At 54.6% G+C, this 23,197-nt stretch overlaps 1 protein-coding gene across 3 annotated transcripts in view; it reads left to right on the forward strand.

Annotated features, from left to right (window-relative positions):
• Nucleotides 1–23,197, forward strand: part of LRRC20 (leucine rich repeat containing 20) — an 86,001-nt gene that overhangs the window by 42,302 nt on the left and 20,502 nt on the right. For all 3 annotated transcript variants that reach the window (XM_030335060.1, XM_030335063.1, XM_030335064.1), the window contains one exon: nt 18,702–18,869. In XM_030335060.1, the coding sequence (XP_030190920.1) occupies nt 18,702–18,869 (168 nt within the window). The remainder of the gene's footprint in view (nt 1–18,701; nt 18,870–23,197) is intronic.

The raw sequence follows: 23,197 nt of genomic DNA on the forward strand, positions 1-23,197 counted from the left end.
GTTTGAGTGGTGGGGACCGTGGGAGACGTACCCCTCTCCACTCTGCCAGGTATGCCATAAGGATGTTGGGGTTTTGTCAGTAGAAGCTAGAAATACGGGTTTTGTGTGAATTTTTACCAGGTGTTCTATAAGACGGAAGCCAATAAAACACCCTTGCACAGTAGTTTTAGCCCATGGGCCATCAGTTGGAAGAATCTCCCATAATATATGAGGTCTGTCTCTGCCATCTCATTTCATGGATAGAAAAGGAAGGCCAGGGAGACTCAGGCTTATCGGGGATCTCGGAGCAGCACCCCCACGTCGTCCACCTTGCAGGCCAGGGCTGCCTCTCCAGGCCTCCCGCATTAGCCCAAGGGTCCCCTGGAGATGTTGCTTTGCGGAGGAGGGTGGAAGGATCGAAAATGGGTGGTGGGGGTTGGCTGGGACCTCCAGGAAGGGCAATCAGGAAGGGTGCTTCCTTTGGGTAAGAGGAGAGTTCGTTTGTGCTTTCCTTCCTTGAACCTTCCCCGGAGCACCTGCCATATTCCAGACCTGTGTCTGGAGGCTGGGAGACAAAGACTGGCAGACCAGCTCCCTCCCGGAAGGAGCCCAGGGTCACAGAACAGACTTGTCAACCACACCAAGTCCTATGATGCCGGCGTGGACAACATGCTGGGAACAATGGGAAGAAAACTTAATTCTTCCGGCGAGTGGTGTGGGCAGTGGGTGGGCCAGGAAGCAAGGGCTTTCAAAGGACTTGACACTGGGCATTGCCTTGTGAGATGAATAAATAAGCCCTCTCCAGGGGGCACAGCGACACATGCCAGAGAAATGCGCTAGAACCCATTGTGTTTGTGGCTTAGCTGCGGAAATATATTTATCATAAAATACCCTTCTGGTCAGAAGTCTGTGGAAGGATGCAGTTTGAACCCCCTCTGTGCGGCTGGCAGCTGCTGACTCCCCCACACCACCCTGGATTACAAAGGAAAAGCTGCGATGTGCCCAGTAATTGGGTTTCACAAAGGCAGTGGCGCTGGTGACCAGGGGCAGGGAGGGGCTGGAGTCGAGAGTGGCTCCTGGCTCCTGGCTCCTGAAGAGATGCTCCCAGCCCCAGCCTTTATTATATATAGTTTCTCTTTTAAATAGAAAAGTTCCCTCCTTTTATGTGTGAAGAGGAAACTTGAATAGGCTCTGCTGAACTTCCCCCAGGCCTGCCGGCTTCCCCTTCCCTGTTCGTGGCTCTTGACTGAGAAGGCAGGCTGCCTTGGTGTCAGGGAGAAAGGCATCCGCTTCCTCCCTCCCTGCCACACTGTCTCCTGTGGGAGCCCCGGGGAGTGGCTTCTGCTGGGCTCGTGGCCTCCTCGGGTTTGCGTCCCCTTGACACCCTTCACCCATTTTATAGAAGGAAGAAGCCAAACCCGAGAAAGCCAGTGGCACAGATGGAATCCGCGCAAAGGGCAGGTGCGCCCTGTGGAGTGGCGGGTTTCATTGTCGGACTCTGGCTCTTCGGTTGTTCCCTCTTCTCCTGCGTGCCTGTCTCCCCACTTCCTCCTCTCATTCACTTAAGTCATTCTGCTCCCGGACTGTGCCCGGGGTCTTCCAGGCCCCGGGTGTGCGAGAGACACCTGTGGAAATCCACAAAGAGCCCCCGGATGAGAAGCACAGGCTGTTTATTCAGAGCCGGCTCCCGCAGGGGAGTGAGCAGCTGGCGGGCGGCATCGAGGAGAGACTCAAAGGCAGCGGAGGGGCGGGAAAGCTTTGTAGAGGATAAAAGGCGAAGCTGGAGGCAGGCCAGCTTGCAGGGGGCATCCTACATGACTGGTTAGGGTGCATTTTGGCTTTCCGGAGTTAGCCCTAAGTTGGAAATTGGAATAAAAATCAGAGACGTTGTCAGTAGTCAAGTCCCGGCTGTTTGGGGCCAGTTGTTATGGGAGTGTTACAGGGCCTCCTGGACCGTCAGAAGAGATGGCAGTCTGACTCCCTGCAAGTGGGACCTGGAGCAGACTAGCCTCCGTAGCTGGTTACCGTGGCTAGTGGGTTGGCTCTCTGGGCAGGGTGCTGCAGGCTGTGGGCCACGGTTCTGTTTTTATGTTCGGTCTGGCCGTTGTCTGCGTGTATATTCAGTTGCTCACAGCCCGTCTTTCAACCCAGCTCAGCAGTTCCTCAGGAGCACCTGTTGTGGCCCGGCTGGGGGCATGAGCAGGTGAGCGGTGGCCCGGGGGTCCAGACGCACTGGGCGCTGAGCCCTCGCGGCTCCACACGGAGGGCTTTACACGTGTCATCTCCGTTACCCCCTCCTGACACCCGCCATTTAGGATGGGGTGAGACAACAGAGACCTAGACGTGGTTCTTGGGGAGCTCCCAGGCTCTCGGGGCAGGTGGGCGTGTGAGTGGACAGCCACCTCAACGTGTGGGGGGTGACACAGCAGACATTTCCTTGAAGCCTGGCGTGCCAGGGGGCACAAGTCTATTCTGCTTTGGGTGGGTGGGTGGGTGGGTGTGTCGGTCTGCTAGGGTCACCACAACAGAGCACTGCGGCATGGGTCGGGGAGGGGGGCTTACATTTACTTCTCACAGTTCTGGGAGCTGCATGTCAGACACCAAGGTGTTGGAAGGTTTGGCTTCTTCTGCGGCCTGTCTCCTCAGCTTGCCAGTGGCTGATTTCTCACTATGTCCCCACGTGGCCTTCCTGTGGACACGTATTCCTGGGGTCTTTCTGTGTGTCCTGACTTCCTCTTCTAAGGACACCAAGCAGATTGGATTAGGGGCACCCTAACGGCCTCATTTGAACTTGGGCACCTCTTTAAAGACCTCACCTGCAAACACAGCCACACTGGGAGGTACTGGGAACTGGGACTTCCGCATAGGAATTTGGGAGGCGGGGGGAGACATCACTCAGCCCAAAATACTGGGGAGTCGGAAGCCTCCAGAGGAAATGGCTTGGAGGGGTCATTGGACAGAAGGAAAAGGGGGAGTTCCCAAGGCCTCCTTTAGGAAGATGGGAGGTGTGTTTGGGAAATAGACTAAAATAAAAACGGTACCACATGGGACATTACAGAGCAGAGGATATGACGTGTCATTGGCAACTGGTCTGAGCAAGTGAGTGGTCCTCAGAGAGTCCGTCAAGGAGGAGCCAGGGCAAGTGACCCCAAAGCAGGGGGAGACGGGGGCTGGGGGGGGGGTGTCTCCCTCTGTTTCCTGCTTTGCCTCAGCCCACTGGCTTACTTTTCTTTTTGCTAATGGCACTGAGTGGATGAAGGAGGAGAGAAGAAGGCATCCAGAACTATTTGGGGAGAGCAGGGCAGACACTGAAGCCTTGCAGTGGTCAGTTAGGCACTTTGGTTTTAGTCTGGGATCAGGCAGATCTCCTCTGTTGGGCACACATCTGGTTCCCCCTGCATAGCCCACCACCGGGATAGCGGGGCCTGGGAGGGTCCACCTCACCTGAGTCATTCACAGGGGGCAGCTCCCCGTTGCTGACGATCAAGAGTTCCTACCTGATACCAAGGTGGTGATTAGTTTGTGGCCTTTTACATCAGTTTTCGCCATCAGTCTTCAAGGATGTCTGTCCCCTGGGGTTTCCTGGCCGAGCTCAGTGGGGCAAAGGCCAAGACTGTGTGCACGCTGTGGGCAGTGGGTCAGCCCTCCCTAGCAGAGAATTAAGAGAATCCCAAGTATTATGGGCTGTAGCATTCCTTAGGCTAGAATCCCAGAGATAGGATTACCAAGGCCAGTGTTTCCAGGCTGTTGGTCTATACTATGAGGTCATCAAGCCCTGATGTCACCCTGAGCCTGGGGCCTGCCAGATGAGGAGCCTTGTGGTCAGGCTGAACCAGGACCCGTAAGATGAGAGGCTGGGCTGTTGGATGTTCAAAGCATATGCGCCTAGTTCTGGGGCGTGATGTTTTCTGTTTCCCTCTGGGTCCACTCTCCATGCTGATCCTACCCTCTCTCACCCTCTGGCTGTGGTCAGGTGGGGCCAGTGGGGAGCCCCCGAGGAGGTCAGGGGAAGAGAGAGAAGAAGCTCAGTGAATTTATTCCCCTGGCACCGTGAGGTCCATCTCGGGCTGGCTGTGCCCCTCGTCCCAAGGTCACTTCTTTCGAGCCAGTGTTTACGTGACTGTCCTCCCAGGTTTCCCCTGGCTGGTGACAGCTCCCTGCTTCTAACCCGGGGTTCCTGCACAACCCCTTGAGGTTTCCCTACCGCTTCCTATACCTTTGTAAACAGTTCATTGCAAATAAAGCCTCCTTGATTATCCTGAGTTGAGTGTTTCATCTGTTTCTGGTTGGGGCCCTGATGGATGCTCTTTGCCACTTATTAGCTCTGTCACCACAGGCAGGTTGTCTAACTGTTCTTTGCCTCAGTTTCCCCCGTGGTATTGTAGACTCATACTGGTAAAGCTTTCACCTTGTAGGGATCCCGTGAAGATTGAATGAGTTAGCGCATGCACAGCCCTGGGAGCCGCTGCGTCCCCAGCACTATCCAACACAGTCTTTGTACACGGCTGTAGGTGTTCAAAACTACCCACGGAATGGGCGAATGAATGACTTCTCACCGCACGGTCGGTCGGCAGAAGAGTGACCCCCCCACAGATGTCCACGTCCTAGTTCTTGCCACCTGCGATTATATTACCTCACACGGCAAAAGAGTCTTTGCAGATGTGAATAAGTTGAGATCCTTGACATGGATTAAGTGGGAGGTGGGTGGATGTCCTCGTAGGGTCTTCATGAGAAGGCAGGAGGGCTAGAAAAGATGTGATGGTAGACACGGCAACTGGAGTGATGTGGCCACAAGCTTCTAGAAGCCGTTTCCGGCTTCGGTCAAGGCACGGACTCTCCCCCTAGACCCTGCAGACGGTACATACCTCCCCGGCTTGGTTTTAGTCCTCTGAGACCATCTTGGCCTTCTGACCTCCAGCGCCGTAAGATGATACACTCGTGTTGTTTAAAGCCACCAAGTTGGGGGCAATTTGTCACAGCAGCAGTAGGAAACTGATACACAGCCGGAAGAGTTGGGAGGGGGGCTTCTGCCTCAGTGTCCCCACTTTGCTTGCTTACTCTGCTCTCCCGCTTGACCTCACTGTGGAGCCAGGGCTGGTGCCCCAGAGGGGAAACCTTCTCCAAAGAGCCACCATGCCCGCCTTCCTCGGCTGCCCTGTTTCCCTCGGCGCCTCCAGCTTTTGGTCCCTCCTATGGCACGCAGGCTAAAGGCGGGCGGGGCTCAAAACGACGCTCCGTGGGTCTTGTTCAGACCCCGAGTGGGAGCCACTACCCCCACCGCTGTGAAAGAGGAGGCTGAACGGTCCCGGTGGGGTGGAACCTGAGGCCTGCTTCCCTGTCCAGCGCAGCCCGGGCCTGGGACACTGGTGGGACGTGGCCGGCTCTCCTTGGAACATCCAGGCAAGCGTGTGCTGCTCCAAGGGTATTGCTGGCGGCAGAAGAGCTGTTTCTTGGCTCTGTTAACTGCACGTCAAACCACCCTACCATCTATTGGTTTAAAACAACAGCGTGCTATTTCCTCCAGCTCTGTGGGTCAGCTGGTCTCTGCTGGCGGTTCTGCTGGGGTCCCTCATCCTCCAGGGCCTCGCTCCCCGGGGCCTCTAACCTGCTTGGACTTCTTCACAGTGGCTGGGCTCCCAAGAGGAAGTGGCTGGTGCCGAGCTTGATGCCTGAACTTGGACGTCTCCTGAACGTCATTTCTGCTGTATTCTGTTCATCAGAGCGGTCGCAGGGCCAGCCCAGAATCCAGAGGTGGGAACGAGTCTCTGCCTTGTGACGGGAGTTGCCCCAGAGTCTCAGCCCAAAAGGCCTACGGCCCTCTGTGGATGGCTTTTGTGGTTTATTAGCCAGACCTCTGATGGATGGCACTTCTGTCATTCTTTATGCGCTCAGCTATTTGTGGCCGCTCTTTGGCAGCCACTTTGCTAAGAGCTGTGAGGAACTACCAGACCCTGGCATTTCCAAGCTGTGTGACCTTAGGAAAATTATCGAACCACTTTGAGCTTTCATTTTCTCATCCTAAAATGGACATAATAGTAGTACATCATGGAAAGTGTGTAAATCTCATAGGCTGTTAATTTGTTCACTTCATTTATAAACCCTTATAAATCAAACTGTGTCCTTTTTCCTGGAAGGTGACAATAAATAAATAAAATAAGTTACCTTTGGAGGGGTCTTAGAGGCACCCTGGAGAGCTATTCCTGCCACACAAGCAGGAGAACGTCTCTATCCTGCACCTCACCAACCCCCGGAAGCCAGCAGACCCAGGACTCGTGTACGTACCTGGGGTCCTGGGACATCTGCAGCTCAGCATAGGCTCTGATGCCTCAGTCCCGCAGGGCCCCAGCAAACATGTCCCGCTCCCCGTGTGACAGGGGGCTTTGTCATTCCCCTTCATTTCCCTGTTCCGAGCCCTCCTTCGCTCCTGGCTCTGAGATTTAAGAGTTTCCATCCCTCCTCTGCCCTTCTTACCCACTTCTCGTACATTTCTCTAGTTGGTATAAAACTCCAAGGCTTCATTTGAGGTTCCTGCTATTTGTTTTGAACGAGCAACAGATGCACACAGTATGGTATTCCAAGGCTCAGAGAGGGAAATAGCGAAACAGAAGTCTGCCTTTTCCTCCCATCCCCAGATATCCACTTCCTGTACCCAGAGGTACCTGCTCTTACCAGTTCTAGAGAGGTTCTGTGCCAGTGTGAACACGCCAGTGTGAACACACGTGTACTTAATGTCGGTAGCACTTACAGGATAAGGTCAGTAGTGTTATCAGCTCTTTGTTTCAGATGAGGAACCCTGAGGCAAGAAAGGGTTTACTTAAATAACTTGCCCGAGGCCACGCCACGAGGACAAAGGGTCAGATCTGCGGGTCCACATCCAGAGCTCCTCTGTGAAGCTCCTTTGTAGGGTGTGTGAACTGTTTTGCGATTTGTGTTTATCTCCTAGCAACGTATGTTAGAAAGTGGTTCGTGTCAGTACAATGAGAGTCCCCTTATTCTTTTCACGAGGCAGATGGTTAGCACTTCGTTTTAGTTATTTCCAGACCTGGTTAGATGAGTTTGCTCATCCCTTCCTTCCTTCCATCCACGTAGATGTGGCTTTTGGAAACTTGGCTCTTGTCTCTTCGCCCCTCTGCCCACTGTGGACAGCAGCTGTCTGTGCTGAGCATGGACCAATTGAAGGTCACCTACTGCCTCACTCCAGGAGCTGACTGCCCTACAGGGGGCCCCTCATAGGCAGCAAGCTACATGATTGCTCACTGAGACAGGGTCACAGCCACGGTGCTGGCTGATCCTCAGTGGGTAGGTATTTTTGGAGCTGGCACCTTCCCTCACTGCCCGGCTACATAATTACTACAGGCCAGCCTCATCTGTCCTTTAATGGAACCAGCAGGCTTCCTCTGTCTGCTGGGGTCAGTCCTAGGCCTCTGAGTCACACTTGGCAACTGTCCAAGATACGGATGATACGGAAGTAATAAGAAGAACTTGGGGAAGGAGAGGTCCATTAAGCAGACACCGGAAACCACAATTTACTAAGGATAACAAACAAGGGAATGTCACGATGGGCTGTTCTCAGGCTGTGGACAGTCTTGGGAGCCGGATAGAATAAGGTCTTCTCCCAGGGCCCCTGTCATTCTGGGAGCCCAGGTTGTTTGACTGAACCCTGATGTAAGAGAGCAGAAAGAAGCATGTGGAGTCCCATTAACGCAGCCCCCTGGGACCAGAGGACCTCCGCCCTCTCTGTCCAAGAGAGAGGCTGGCGGGGCCTGGGCATTGTTGTGACACCACCACGAAAAAGAGTATATCGTGGCCCCAGGGTTGAGAAGCAAAGCCAGCTTGGCTGCAGGTACGATTTCTTTTTGAAGCTTAGCCTACCAGGCGATCAGGCGGCTAGGGCTCTCGTCCACACTTCTGTTCTCCCTTTGAAGTGGAGATGGCAGAGAAAACCTCAAGTGCCAAGGTTAGGGTGACATAAAGTCCCGGGAGTTCAACAGGACTGGGACTTTAGGTGTGGTGGATTCGATCCCAAGAAACCTGTTTTCTTAGTCCTCCCATGGTGATGGGGGCCTGGAAGCTGTTCCACGGTTTGGTCTCCACTCAAAAGCTACCGAGTCTATTATGAACAGCACTGCACTCATAAATTTGACATAAATTCTCTAGGCCCAGATGATTTCACAGGAGAATTCTATCAAACTTTTAAACAAGAATTAACATCAGTTTTACATAGTCTCTGCCAGAAAATAGAAGAGAGGGGCATGCTCTCCAACCCATGCTATGAAGCCAGCAGTGCCTTGATGCCAAATTTAGATAAAGACGGTACGAAAAGAAAACTATAGGCCAACGTCTCTCATGAGCTAAGACACAAAAATTTTTAGCAAACAATTAGTGTTTGCTAAATACAGCAAAATACAACAAATACAGCAGTATACAAAAGAATTGTATGCCGTGACCAAGTGGGGTTTACTCATTTTTCCAGAGGTGCAAGTTTGGCTCAACATTTGAAAACCCAGTCAGTGTTCCCCGTCCTATCAAAAGCTAACAAAGAAGAATCCTGTGGTTCTCTCTGTTGACAAAAAGGAAGCACTTGACCAACTAGGCAAACAAGAGAAGTACCTCAAGGTGGTAAAGAACATCTGTAAACATCCTATAGCTGACATCAGACTTACCGATGAAGCGTTTGTTTTCCCTGTAAATTTGAGAACAAGGCAAGGATGTCTGCCCTCATCCTGAAAGTTTCAACTACTGCAGCAAGACGGGAAAAAGAAATAAAAGTATACATTGGAAGCGAAGAAATAAAACTGCCCCTGTTTGCAGACGACATGATTGTCGCGTAGAAAACGCCATGAAATCTACAAAAACAAAACCCTCCTAGGACTCATAAACGCGTTCAGCAAGTTCCCAGGGATACAAAGTCCACACAAAACGCGCACACGTTTTCCCAAAATGCTTTCCTTGGCTTCCTGTCTCACGAAGAGTCAACCCACGATCTTCCCGGGGTTTCAGACCCTGCCTAACCTGGTTCCAGCCTCATGTCTACCACTTTTCTCCTTGCAGTCCGCACTCTGGGCACACTGACCCCTTTTCTGTTCCTCAGATGTGTCAAGTTCTTTCCTACCTCGGGGCCTTTGTACTTGTTATTCCTGATAGCTTTCCCCTGGACTCTTCACACACTAGTTCCTTCTCATTCTTCATTCTGATCACAAATGCCTTCCTAGCAATCTGAAATAATCTTATTTCCTTATTTGTCTTTGTTCCTTACCCACCGCACCCCCCCGCCCCCGGCCCCACCGTTGGTGTGTAAATTGTTAAGGGAAGGAACTGGTGTTCTCCATGACTTCCCCCACAATCACGCAGGAGCTGCCATATGGGAGGTGCTGAGTGAGAGAGTGAAGGCTGTTTTGGTATCACTGTGTCTCAGTGAATTTCCCGTAAGTCATGTGTCCCAGCTCCATCCACCTTCTTCGTGATTTTCCCTTTCTGTTTCTGCTTTAAAGTTAGCTTTCAATTTTGGTTCCCATAAAGGCTCCAGAATCCAAGAACTTAGCCCCATGGGTATTGTACCTCCCTCACAGAAATTCCATTTATTGCATGCTTTTACTTTCCAAAGATTATCCTTTTTTCATGTTCAAGTGCTGGGCTGAGCGCCTAGGGGGTGCTTAATGACTATCACACATCACACAGCACCTCTGCCATTCACAGCCCCCTCAGGGCATCCTCTCAGCCCTGCTGTAAATGGGCAGGGAAGACCTCCTCATAGGGCTGTCTGGGGGAGAGGGAAGGCCCCCGGACACAGGAGGAGGTAGACTAGAACCAGCCCCTCCGGCTTCTGCCCCCTTCCCTCATTCAGCACTACATTAACAGGTTTGCTGAGTACCCTGAAAACAGATGTCGCAGAGATTCAGAATGCCACCCTGGAAAAAGCTGGGTACGCGAATGGCCCACTTCCTTTGGGGAGTGTGGCTGGGGTTCAAACCCTGGTATTGGGAGTTGGGAGAGGAAAGTCAAATACCTGCGGGGAGAGGTTGGGGTTCGACCTTGAACAAGTCATTTCCTCTCTCTGCAAACTGGGGGTAATAGGTTATGATAAAATGAAAATGCTACTTGGCTGTAAACCCTTAGAACAAGTACCCGGATCATACTAGCGTCCATAGGCGTTAGCTACCATTATTCATTTTTGTTAGAAGCCCCATACCCAGGGAGCTACACTTCTGGCGTCCAGCAGAAGAGCTCTTCCCTAGAATCCCTCCCCCACGAGCCGAGCACTTTAGCACGTGCCGAATGCAGCAGGTTCCCAGGAGTGGGCCGACACTGCCACACCAGAGCACCTCTGGGTCCCCTTTGAAGCTCCGTAATGGAGAGTCTCCCCTTCCCTGCCAAGGTTCAGTCCAGCCTCGTTGATGACCTTGCTGCAGTTAAGGACTTGAATGCCAAGGGCATGAGCCCTGCCCACCCAGCTGCTACTCCCTCTGCAACTTTTGCTCTTCAGAAAAGCTTCTGAACTGTGAGAGAGGCCGCCTTTCAGACACATCCAGCCCCTCCTCCTCGCAGCTGAGTCTTTTCTCGGAGCCTGTTGCTGAAGAGACAGACTTCAGAGAGCAGCCTTCCCTGGGGAACATGAAGCCGGGACTAGGGGGTGATTTTGTATCCACAAGTCTGAATCTTTAGAGCAGCGATCTCCAGAGGATGCACCAAGCAATGACTTGGAAAGCTGCCTAAGTTCTCTTGAAGGAAAAAGGCAGGTCTCAAAAGAGTACATAGTCTATGATTGCATTTTTGTTTTTTGATGTTTTATTTATTTTTGAGACAGCATGAGCAGGGGAGGGGCAGAGAGAGAGGGAGACAGAATCCGAAGCAGGCTCCACGCTCTGAGCTTGTCGGCACAGAACCTGATGCAGGGATTGAACTCATGAAATGATGACCTGAGCTATAGACAGACGCTAAAATGACTGGGCCACCCAGGCACCCCTGCCTTTCTGTTTTTTTAAACAATGCTGGTCCATCCATTAGTCTACCCATCTGTCCATCCATCCGTTAGTACGTACACAGAAAAATATGGAAGATTGAATACCAAACGACTCTGGTACTCCCTAGGGGTGGAAACACGTACAATTTTCATTTTTCTGTGTTCCATATTTTTGTGATGTCTGTATTTCTACGGTGAGCATGCACTGCCTTTGTAAGCAGGAAATACATTTCAAGGTAAACCAGCCGTACCGGTCAAGGTAGGCCAGTCTCGCATGAGGAACAAATAATCCCAAATCTCAGTGGCTGGAACAAGAATTGGAGTTACAGTTGGCACAGCGTCTGGTTTCTGCGAAAGCTGTCGGCACCACCCAGGGCTAGCCTTCCTGCCACCTTCAGTAGCGATTGAGGACTGGGCCGTGACTTTCCTCCAGCGTGTAGCTCCACAGTAGCACATACAGGGTCTGTGCACTGATGCCCCCTGTGTTCCGGGACATTCACAGATAAGGGAACGGGGAGATCCCACGACTGTCCCCTTTCCTCAGGGAATGGCAGGGTGGGGGGCATCCAGACACCAAGGTTGGGGCAAGGCTAGGTGGGGCCGCAGGGGAGCGGAATCTGAGGAAGGCTGAAGACACTTCCGTGTGAAGCTTCAGGACGGAAGAGCAACGAGAGCCACTCTGCTGGGGAGACGTACCAGCATCAGCCCGGGGCTTCTCCACCACCAGGTGGGGGAAGCTTTTCATCGGACTGATGTCATTTTCACCACTGCTCAGTGCGTCCCGCCGAGTCTCTTTCTTGCTATTCAGTAGCTTTTCTCTGCATCTCTTTATCTTGCTCCAGCTGTGAGTCAAGAGCTCTGCCTACCCCCTTCCCTTGCGTGCTGTTAGTGTGAACATCACCCAGAGGCTTTTGTGAGATCACAGCCACTCCTCTTAGGGCTGGGGGAGGAGCAGGACAGGAACCCCCTCTGCCCGAGGCGGAGCCCAGAACTGCTGAACAGAACTTCCAGGTCCAGTAGATGCAAAGACCTGCCCCTAATCAAACCTCTGCTCGCTCCAGTTCCCAGGCACCGTGGGCAGGCCGCCACGCTTCTATAAAATGATTTATGTCCTTTCTCTTTCCTTCACCTTAGGAAAGGACAGAGTTAGTGTTTATTGAACACCCACCACATGCCAAGTGCTATATACATTTCCCCTCCTTCAGTGTTCCTGGCAACACAGAGGTTAAGTTTTATCATCTCATTTTTTTCGAGATGAAGCGACTCAGAGAGGTTTGGTGATATGCCCACCATCACACAGCTAGTAAGTGGGGCAGCTAAAATCTGATACTGGATCTAGCTCCAAAAACATCATGGGCTGCCTCCAAAAGGGTAGGCAGAAGACTTTATAAGCAGTGTTGAATGGAGAGAATGATGGCTCAGATGGGAGAGGCTCAGGCCGTGACAGATCCATGAAAGGCTCATTCGTCCAAGCTTTACAAAATGTCAAGTCCCTACATTTTGATGCCCCAGGTATCAGAAGGCCAGGACTGCTTCATCACCCAGCATGGTTAATTAAAAAGTACAAGCCCAACAAGGCATTCCTGCCTCCGGAAAGGTTTGCTCAAGAACCACTCTGAACGGAGGGCTCTTCTTCCTAAGCTCTTTGACCCTCGTAACTTTCCATTTTGCCTCTGTTTGGTTGTTCTGGAAAAGGGCAACACTCACTCCTGTCAAATTACACCTGACTGCTCACATTCATGCACACCGTGCTGCGGGGTTAGCCCTGTGCTAGGCTGGGAGCAGCGGGAAGCATTTGAAGAGTTTCTGGCCTAATCAGCCTACGGCAGTTCCTTTGTTTCTTGTCAAGTCTTTCCCGAGTGCCCTCTCTGTGTCAGGCCTTGTGCTGGGCACACAGGATACGAGGATGCACCTCACGGGTCCTGGCCCTCGAGGGGCCTCTGGCCCGGCCTTGGGTCCTGGTTTGGTAACTCACTTGTCTTTTTCCTTGGAGTTCAACTTTAACGCTTGTTCTAACACCTTCCGTGTCCTCTTTGGTGGACCACGCCAACACCACCCGCCTGCCTGCCTGGGGTTCTTGCACCTCAGCCGGCTCTGCCTGCTTCCCCGTTTGCTGGGTTCCTCTGGCCCCTTCCTTCTCTCCCTGGCCCAGCAGTACCTGGTTACCCACCGCAGAGGAGCATTGCCTCTTCGGCCTGGGCTGTATTGATGAGACACTGGAGCCGGGCCACACACATACCTACTTGCCATCCTCAGCATGATCTCCTCAAACCTGGACGTAAGCAGCAGGTACCCACCAGCCTACGAAGCAAACCTGTCTGAGGTGCAGGAAAGAAAGCCCCTCTGGCCATTCTGGATACCTCCATTCAAGGATGTCGTGGCCCCTAAACTAGCCTCAGTAATGATGTCCACGTTGCTACCTTGAAAAGGGGTGAACGACGGCTGAGGGCTTCCTAGACCGGCCGTACCCCTCAGTTTTTGTGTTGGGGGCATTGGGCGGAGCCTTCATGCAGCTCACCTTCCCAGACTAGATGGCCCGTCTCTACCATACCCAACTGACTGATGGCAGGGTGTTTTCATGCTGAGCAGCAGAGACAGCCGGCAGCCGGCAAGTGAGGCTTCTGCTAGTCAGGGATGCTCCCTCGGGGTCCCTGCAGTGGGAGCAGGCTGTGGGGGTGGGGTGCCAGGTGAGGCCGCTGAGACCCCCAGGGAGCACCCCACCCACGGGCCCTGACTGTGCAGGCTGCACAGGGAGGCAGGCTCCTGCAAGGCTCTCGGAAGCTGTCTGTAGCGATGGATGCTTCCCGCGGTACCCAGCCATCTTGGGGCTGTCGTTAGACTCACGCCCCGCAGGGTTTGATAAAAGGCTTTTTTTAAATAGCAGTTCTGAACATGTCAAAGACTCAGGATTACAAAGCCAAGAAAGGGAAGATTCTCTTTCCCACCCGCTGCAGCAGTTGTCCCGGTTGCCCCCCCTTCCCCCCCCCGCTGTGGGGTCTGGCCCTGGGGTGTAAAGGGACAGGGCCAGCAGGTGGTGGGTCCCCTGAAGGCTCGTGTGCTGTGCGGCTGTGAGGCTGGGACTGTACTTGTCAGCTCCCCACTGGTCGGTGCTCCAGACACCTGCTCCCCAGAGGCCTCGGGACCCTGAGAGGCTGCCTGAAGCAGGAGAGGATGGTCTTGTGTTCACTATAGCTTCAGGCGAAGAGCGTTCTCTTCTCTTCCAAGCCCACGTTTGGGCAGTTAGGAATACGAGCTTAGCAGGCAACTCATTACTGATTGGATTACTGCATTCACCAGGTACCCGGCATGGTGTGCCTAGCTGTCTGCTTACCCGTCTGTCTCACATACTTACATAGCACTTGCTGTGTGCCTAGCACTGTTCAGAGCCTTTTTCGTGCCTTCACTCACTAAATTCACAGCAGCCCTGTAGAAGAGTCTGGTACTGTCCTCATCCTACAGACGAAGAGACTGAGGCAGAGATAGATAAACAATTTGCCCAAGGTCACATAGTCTGGAAGGGGCGGAGTCCAACTCCGAACCCACAAACACCAGGCCCCAGAGCCTGGCTTTGTCACACCCCCGTGCCGTATGGCCACTTCGCCACGGGAGGGGGCGGGGCTGTACCCCGATCTCACCTGTGTGGCCCAGGCAGTGAGGTCTGCCGGAGGAATGCAGCGGTTCCAGCAAGGCAGGGTCCAGTGCCCGGGTGTGAGGAAGCCTTCCCAGAGTTGGCATTCCCTGCCATGGCAATGAAACAAACCTGGGGACAGTTGAGAACGTCGGCCACCTCCCCGTGCATAACACCGACTGGCACCTGCCAGCGAGCTCGGCAAATGGAGCAGTGCCCTCAAAACTGCCCTCTTCGTCGCCAGCGGCGGCCCCGTGGAGGCCAGACCGGCTCCCTGAGTGGCCCACTGCAGGCCCCACCCGCACTTGGACTGTGAGTGGGGGATATGGGGGTGCGCTGGCAGCCAGACTGCCCAGAGTGTAGCAGGCACGTTCTTAGAAAAGGGGGGCTTAGGGAAACACGCCCAACAGGAACTGAACAGCCGGGAAAACTGGGCCAGTTCTCGTCTGAGAACAAATGTCCGTTGCAGGCAGGTGGCTTCGGAGACACTTCATGAGGCAGCCACCCCCCCTGCCTGGGATGCTCTCCCCACACACCCCTCCGCCAGTGTAAGTGCGCCTGGGGCCCAGATTCCTCATTTGACAACAGCCTCCAGGGAGAAGTGAATAACACTGTTCTTCTGGAAAGTAATAAGTTTTTTTTTTCCATTTTTATGTAATAACAAAGAACAACTCAGTTTGAGAAAAAACAATGTATAAGTGGAACGGAAGTTTGGCAGAATCGTGAGGCTGATACTCAGATTCGTTTATTTATTCATTCGTGCACTGGTCAGATACTGAGTACTCAGCATGTACCGGGCGCCGTGCTGTGGACACTTCTCTACGGCAGAGCAAAGCCCCGCTGTCGTGCGGCTCCCATTCTTGTGGACAGGTGGCCAGTGTACAAATAGGTCAGCAGAGTTAGGTGATGATGGTTGCTGTGGAGGTAAACACTGCACGGGGAGAGGACCCTGCTTTAGACAGGGTGACATTTGAGCAAGGACACACATGAAATGGTGCACAAGCACTGTGAATATACTGGTCAAGAACATTCTGGAAAGAGAAGACTACAAGTGCAAAGCAGCATGCTCGACGTGGCCGGCAGAGGCAAGCCCGGGAAGCACTGGACTGGACGCTTTCCCGCCTCTCTTCCAACACAGCGGCCTTATAACTGTGATCTGAATAGGGACATTTTCTGGTTTAAGGTGTGGCTATCTAACAGCCTGGCCGCTAGGGGGGTGCTGAGTTTGTGGGGGGCAAGCAGTGGTTCTCTGGAGGTGGGAAAATGAGAGGCAGGCCAGCCAGGCCCCCTGCATTATCTGTTTTGCTCCCTGGGTGAGGGGTGGGAAGAGTCATTGTGCATCAAGTATTTTCTGAGCGACCACAGGGTGCCCCTCAGAGGGCTGGATGTAGGGAACAAGATGAACCAGATACAGTTCTTGCCGGCCTGAGGCCCAGCGTGGCAGAGCAGGGGCCTGCGGGTGGCGTGGGTGCAGAGAGCCCATGGGCCCGGGCTCTGCTCTCACTGCCAAACCTTGGGAGGGGGCGTTGGCACCTGAGGGCAGCTCATCCCCCACAGCTCAGGGCTCCATCCTGGAGGGTCAGAGGGAGGAGCGTGGAGCACGGAGGGAGGAGCAGGGCCAGCCTGGTGGGGCCCAGTGCAAAATGAAAATGCAGGATCCTCGTTCAGAAAGCAGTGCCATTAAAGGAACCATTAAAGGAACATAAGCTTTTTCTTTTTTCCGAGGTCTCTCTCAGGGTGTCGTGGTACTTGTTATTTGCTATTTAATGTCCTTCTAATTAAAGAGCAGTCAAAACTCTAAATTGTTAGCGTGGATTTTAACCATCTTTTTATTTATGTTCATTTATTTTTGAGAGAGAGAGAGAGAGAGACCGAGACAGAGCACGAGCTGGGCAGGGCCAGAGAGAGACGGAGACACAGAATCCGAAGCAGGCTGCAGGCTCTGAGCTGTCAGCGCAGAGCCCGACGCAGGGCTTGAACTCCCCAGCCGTGAGATCATGACCTGAGCCAAAGTCGGTCGCTTAACCGACTGAGCCACGCAGGCGCCCCTTATCATTCATCTTTATGCAGTACAAGGCCAGTTTTAGATGTGCGTATCAGAGCATTTAACTTGTGTGTAATAAGATTACACAATTCATATTTTGTGACTCGTTTCTAGAGGGGGCCTTTTGTGGGCCAGGAGGACGAATTCAAGCCAGACTCAGGAAGGTTGTCAGGAGGAAGGCAGGAAGTGCAGCCTCTCGTCAGCGTCTAGGGTGTCCCTGCCCCCATGATGCAGGGCACGTGCACATGAACCTTCAGGCCTGACAGCCCCCACAGCACGCTGGACCTCCACGCTTTGTCCTGGCCAGGGACAGGATGTAGGGAGCTGCAGCCAGGCAGCTCAAGGATCTTTAAACCTCAGCCTCAGGATGTGTTCGAACCTGGGTCGGGGTGGGTGAGAGGCTCCCTCCTGCCTAGACTCATCCTCCAGCTGCCACCCACTGGACATACTTTGGTGATGCCAGCCAGGGGGCAGGGAGTGTGGGGGACAGCTGGCACCGTGCTCCAGCCGAGATGCCGTGGGCACACGTGCCCAGCTGATGTTCCTTGTGCCCAGGCCCCTGCCGGGGACAGAGAGCTCACGCAGTTGCAGAGCAGGGGTGAAGAGGGGAAGACCAGCCTGCCTTGGGGCACCGGAGGCGGAAGAGCAGGCTGCTGAGAGGACCAGGCATGACCTGACACCCCATGACTCTGGCTCTTTGTAAGACACAGATTCCGGGATAAATTTATTAGGACTTTGAAGGTAGTCCAATCTCCGGTGTGGGACCCTCCTGAACCTAGGACCCCATGTGATTGCACTGGTCACAGACCCACGAAGCTGGCCCTGGGAAGAAGAGCTGAGGTCATTCCTCAGGTCACTTGGCATTTCTGGGCATCGGTTTCCTCTAGGTGAGACAAGATGACAGGGTTCACCTGAGTCATGTAGCAGAGGAGGGGCTCACCCAAGGTCACGTGTGGACAGGGGCTGGGAAAGCCCCGGAAACCAAGGCCTCCGCTGGCCCAGCCTCTTTATCTTGGGCTCACGGCAGTTCTGCTTCTCTGTCTCCCCCACACTCCAGCCGCCAGCCGGCTTCCGCTGCTCCCTTAGGTCCTTCCCTAATGTTAATTGAGCACCTACACGTGCCAGCCATGTGCTGGCGTATGCCTGGTCTTCACACAGCCCTGTGCTGTGATGGTAATAGCAGGGCACGTGAATGCGAACTTTGTGGTGGCCACCATGCCAGGTGCTTTACCCATGCTCCCGGATTCAACCCTCCAACAACGCTGTGAGGCACTTACTATTATTAGTCCCTTCCTGCACATGAGCAAACTGAGACCTAATGTGGTTAGATAACTGAGTGAACAACTCTCAGGCAAGGTTTGAACCAGGCAGTGGGGACCCCCGATCCCCCCCACTCTTAAGCCCTGCGTTATGCTACCTCCCCGTTGACGCTTGGTTTCTGCCCCTCGTGCCTATCCTTGCTCAGGGCCCCCCAGGACCTCCCAAGGCTTCTCTCTGTAGAACACATTTCAGCTTCGGCTTCTACCATGGCCAGCCCTGGCCAGATCCCCAAGGGAGGGACTCCCATAGGCCCAGCTCGTCTTCTTCCCAGGTTCCTGCATGGGTCACTGGCTGGCTCTCGGAGCAGCCGCTGTCGGGTGGGAACCCACGCTCATCTGGCCAGTTGGGGCTGAATAGGGGAGTGGGGTCACGTGACATAGAAAGACCCTGGCTGCCCCTGGCTGCTCCTTGAGCAGGGAGGGTGATAGAAAGTGGTGTCCCTCAGCTGGGCTGTGGGTGTGGGGAGTCCAGGGACCTGTCCTCTCGACGCCCAGAGTTGAGGCCTTATCTGAGGAAGTGAGGAGCCAGCCCGTCCTGACGCTTTGTCTAAGCCACGCTTTGGTTGGGAGAGCCTTCCATTCTAGAGCCCAAAGCGGGGAGCCCAGCTGGCATGGTGGGGCGGGCCCTCCTCCTGTGCACACATGCGGCAAGCCCCTTGAGGGGTCTGCCTCCATGGCTGGGGTTGCCTCTCTGCCTTCCTGGCCCAGGTGCCGCTGTCCCTGTCATCTGCCCCCATTCACCCGTCCTTCTCTTCCTTCCTCACATGGCAGAGCTCCACCTGGAAGGGAACTTCCTGCACCGGCTCCCCAATGAGGTCAGTACCCTGCAGCACCTCAAGGCCATCGACCTCTCCCGGAACCAGTTCCGTGACTTCCCCGAGCAGCTCACTACCCTGCCAGCTCTAGAGACCATCAACCTGGAGGAGAACGACATCGTGGGTGAGCGGCCCCGGCCGTGTGGGCCCCGCGCCTCCCACTGTCTGCAGTTCCTCCCTCTGCCCTCCCTTTCCTCAGGGGCTCACGGGGTCACAGGGCACAGACATGGGGCTCCGGGGTCAGACTTGCACAGACATAAAGGCCAGGGTGAGCCTTCCGGTCTGAGACACCTGAGCCCGGGGCACTGAGCCCGGGAAGGGAACCATTTTGAGGCCCTGCCACCTGCTGGGGCTGGGTTGCACACCTGGCAGGTAGAAGGCCTGGGCTTCTTCACAGCCTGCCCTGAACCAGCGGGCCACCCCGGTCTACGAGCTCTCTCTCGCATCTCCGTCTGCTGGTCTGGGCTGCCTCCCAGGCCCTCCGGCTTGAACCTTATATACATCTCCTTCCACCTAAGTTCCCCATCTCCCTCCCTGGACTCCACAGTGAGCTCTTCACTGGTAGTGAGCAGGGGCCGCCAGGCAAATGTGTTCAGAGCAGGGCCTCTGTGCCTAACGTTGCACGCCTACACTCCCCCCAGGGAACCTGAGGGTCTCCGCTCTGGGTTCAGAGTGCCTTCTGCACACAGCAGGCCCAGCGGGTGGTCCTTTCCTCCTTGTGGGCAGCTCCCCCGGGCATCCTCTCCAGCTGCTCACCAGGGCCCCTCTGCCCTCCTCCTCGGCTCCCTCGTCTGGCTGCCTTGGCTCCCTCAGAAGCCCCTCTTCAGCCCCGTTTCTCGGGCCCTCTCATGTCACGTCTGATGTTGGCAGTGTCAGTAATAACCCCCTCTGGTTCTGCTTTTACTTTTGTAATTGCTTTCACAGCCATTATGCCATTTGACTAAAAGCAAGAGCTTTCTAGTGGTTTGGAGCTGGATGGAGAGCGCCTGCCTCCCGCACGTGCTGAGTATCCCCTCTGTTGGGGATGCTGCCTGCAGGACCCTGGCCGGGGTGGGGGGTCAGGACCAGGTAACCTCTGAGGTTTAGAATCCGTTCTTTTACAGATGAGTAAACTGAGGCTCAGAGAAGTCATGAGAGCCCATCAGGTTGCACAGTGAGACTCCAGAAGTGCCAGGTCGAGTATACAAGACTTGGCTCCGTGTCTAGGATGGGGTTCCTTGTCTGGTCCCTGGGAAGGCCCTGGGGATGCGCTCTGGTTTGGACTTTTCCCTCCCAAGACCAGGATCCCTGAGTGCCTTTGGCCCCGAGGTGGCTCCCCAGTCCCTAAAGCCCTTGTGCTGTCTTTAGGCGGAAGGAACGTGCCCAGAAGTGCTCTCCCTCCTGCGCTGGCGTGACTGACTGTGGTCTCGCCCTAAGCCCTTCCTTCTGAGCAGGCTTTCCTCACTGGGCCTTTCCTCCCCTGCCTCCTGTTCTTCGAGGCCATTCCTAATGCCTCTGTTTCCTTCTGCCACTTACTGAATGGAGCAGTTACCAAAGAGGGGCTCCTACGAGCTGATGCGGAGACCAGAACTGGGTTCATAGCTGCAGGCAGGCAGGCCAGGACAGGCCCTGGCCATTGGCTTCCCCCCTTCCTGACCGCAGCCTTGGAAGACTCCCATCACCTCTCTGTGCCTCAGCTTCTTCCCAGCTTTTAAACGGAGGTTCTCCCTCCACCCCCACTCCAGAAGGTAGCTTTGCCCTCAGCAGGGGAGCAGGGTGTGGGGGCCTCTGTCTGGCTGTAGTATGAAGTGAGCAGTCCAGGGTGGTACAGATCCCCCACTCCTTCCCCTCCCACCAGGCCACCCAGATCCCTCAGCAGCGACCGTTCCCGAAACAAAGATCGGCTGTTTTGACTCATTCTCCTGTATTGATATCTCTTCCTGTTTGTAAAGTGACAGCAATAACTACATGTGGGAGCTCCTTCCAGTTTTCCAAGAATGCTCATGCACAGGCTCAAGGCTTATTTGATAGATGTAGAAACGCAGGTCTAAGAGATCTCCCCTAGCCTTCAGGGCCAGGGGTATGTGGTATATCTGGCCAAGGGAAAGAGACATCAACCCCTGGGCTATTTCCCAGCCAGTTCCACCTGTACAGAGCATCCTGCTGCCCAGCCTGGGTCCAGGCCCGGGGAATATGGACATGCTGGGGACTGCCCCTGTTCGGCAGAGGCCCCTGCTTTCCCCCAAGTGCGCAACAGCTCCCAGAGGTGCTCGACTGGGCCACGGCCTGCTCCACTGCGGGAGGCCTCGGGGGTTCTCCCACATGCCCCCCAGATGGAGAGAAGGGGCACATGGAGGCAACTGCTGTTCCCTTGCTGGAGTCTCCTCGCTTCCTTTTTTCTCTCTCTGATCTATCCTAGTTACTTAGATTGCTTCTAACTCCCCAAAACAGCGGGAGGGCCAGGCCACAGTCTTCAGAGCCCGGCGGGATGGAGGAGGGCTTTAATCAGTGAGGAAGGTGAGGGCTACACAGTCCTTCATTACGGAAATGGCTTTGTACTTTTTGCCAGCTGTAGCTCGTCTGCAGGATCTCATTGGGATAATTGTAGTAGGAGCTTAGGATGCCTTAAGAGTGACAGATTTTTCCCCTTCAGGGCCCACAGAGGGTGTTAGAAACTGTTTTTCCCTGAGAAATAAATTTGAGATGCGTGAGTTGCCTTTAGGCTTTAGTTCAGCAAGCAGAGAGCAGGCAGCTCTGAAGCAAGCCCCCAGTGCAGCACAAGGAGACTCGGTGTGAAGGGGCTGCCCCTGAGGATACCTCCAGCCTGGCCCTTGGAAGACCTGGAGGCTTGCGGCACCCTGGGAGGGGTCGAGGTCGACTCCTTTCATCCCCTGCTTTCTGGATAACGCCGCTGCCCGATATTCCTCCACTCTGGGCCAGAACCGGGGGAGAGGAGAGAGGGCTGCAGTTCGCAGAGGGGGAAGGGATGGGCTAGGAAGGACAGGGATACTCGTGTCTGCTTTCTGATGCCAGCTGCCAGCAGGTCACGGTGCTGCTCCTTGGTGCCCAGCTGGAGCTGAGTGCGCTCAGGTCGTGTATCTGGGTAGCACTGGTGGCCCCGTTGCCGCCCGCTGTACTGAGAGTCGTCTGGTCTGTGTGTATGATGTCTCCATACCCTCCTCTCGGAGCTGCCCTGCTCCCCATCCCCACCCAGCATCGAGCAACGTGTCTGCCATTCAGCAGGTGCTTGGGTGGTTGAGAGCACTGAACTAGGCAGGAATTCCTAAGCCCCAAAGGCCCTCTGGAATTCCCGAGGCACGGCAGGGCAGATTGTTTCGAGTTGCCGGCTGTGACCCACTAACGAGCCCTGAAGCAGATCAGATCCGAAGGTTGAGGCCAGAGCGTGATGGGGTGCGTCACCTGTAGCATGGTAATGCTGCTTTGTGACTTCTATTTCAGTTTCACGTACACACACAGACACGTGTACTGGGTTGTGATGTAAAAATGTATTTCTCACCGTGAGTCATGATGAGGAAATGCCGGAAGCCACTCCCTTGAGTTGTCCTGCAGAGATCTGGGCTCTGTCCTCAGCCAGCCTAGCTACTTGTCCCCCGCAGCTCACACAATACAGCCCTCCCTTCGCTCTTCTCCACCCATGTCTCTGTCCATCACGGTCACCACCGTCTGCATCCTCCTGCTCACTAGTGGGGCTGGAGTGAGGACAGGCAGGGAGGCTTGGCTGAGGAGACCAGCTCACCACCCAAGTACGGAGTCAGGTAGATGACGGGTTCAGGGCCACCTGTTTATCCCCACCCATGCCCCCCTCACCACACTACTGGCCTGCACTCTCAGTCTGAAAGTCCCTCCTCATGTCTTATCATTTTCTCTGCCTGCCCACCCCCCCACCCCGGGGCTGCAGGTCTGGGCCAGGTTCAGGTGAACGTGAAGTCATACAGATCAAGGGGCCTCGACCCTCCCCGCTGGCCGCCAGGCACACACACAGTAGCAGATGCCCCCGTCCAATGGGTGGCTGCCTGGGTCCTGGAGACAAGCCTACCAGGACATAGTTGTTTTCTCTAGGTGCTCCCGAGAGGAAGAAGAGGATTTGTAGCTCAGAGTGTTTATTCAGACAGCAGCGAGTTAACAGGTTTCTGGGATACGGGATGGCCCCTCTATTTTCCAAACCAGAAAGTGGCAGATGGGCGCTTCTAAGTTTTTATAGACAAGACTCCCTGGGGGAAAGTGGTCTCTGGAGAAGAAATAAGAGCTGCCAAGATGAATGAGGTGCAGGCCCTGACCTCAGGCCGCTTACAGGCCGTGAGGCAGGTGTGAGTGCAGGCAGGTGGTAAACCACCACACCAGAGAGAAGTCACGGTCAGGATGCCGAGCGTGCCAGGGGGAGGATCCGGGCAGAGGGTGGCCGGCCACGTGTCCTTGGAAGGTGGGGCTCCCAGGAGAGGCCGGGGAGGGTTT

The sequence above is a fragment of the Lynx canadensis genome, chromosome D2, assembly GCF_007474595.2.
Source record: "Lynx canadensis isolate LIC74 chromosome D2, mLynCan4.pri.v2, whole genome shotgun sequence".
Lineage (NCBI taxonomy): Eukaryota > Metazoa > Chordata > Mammalia > Carnivora > Felidae > Lynx > Lynx canadensis.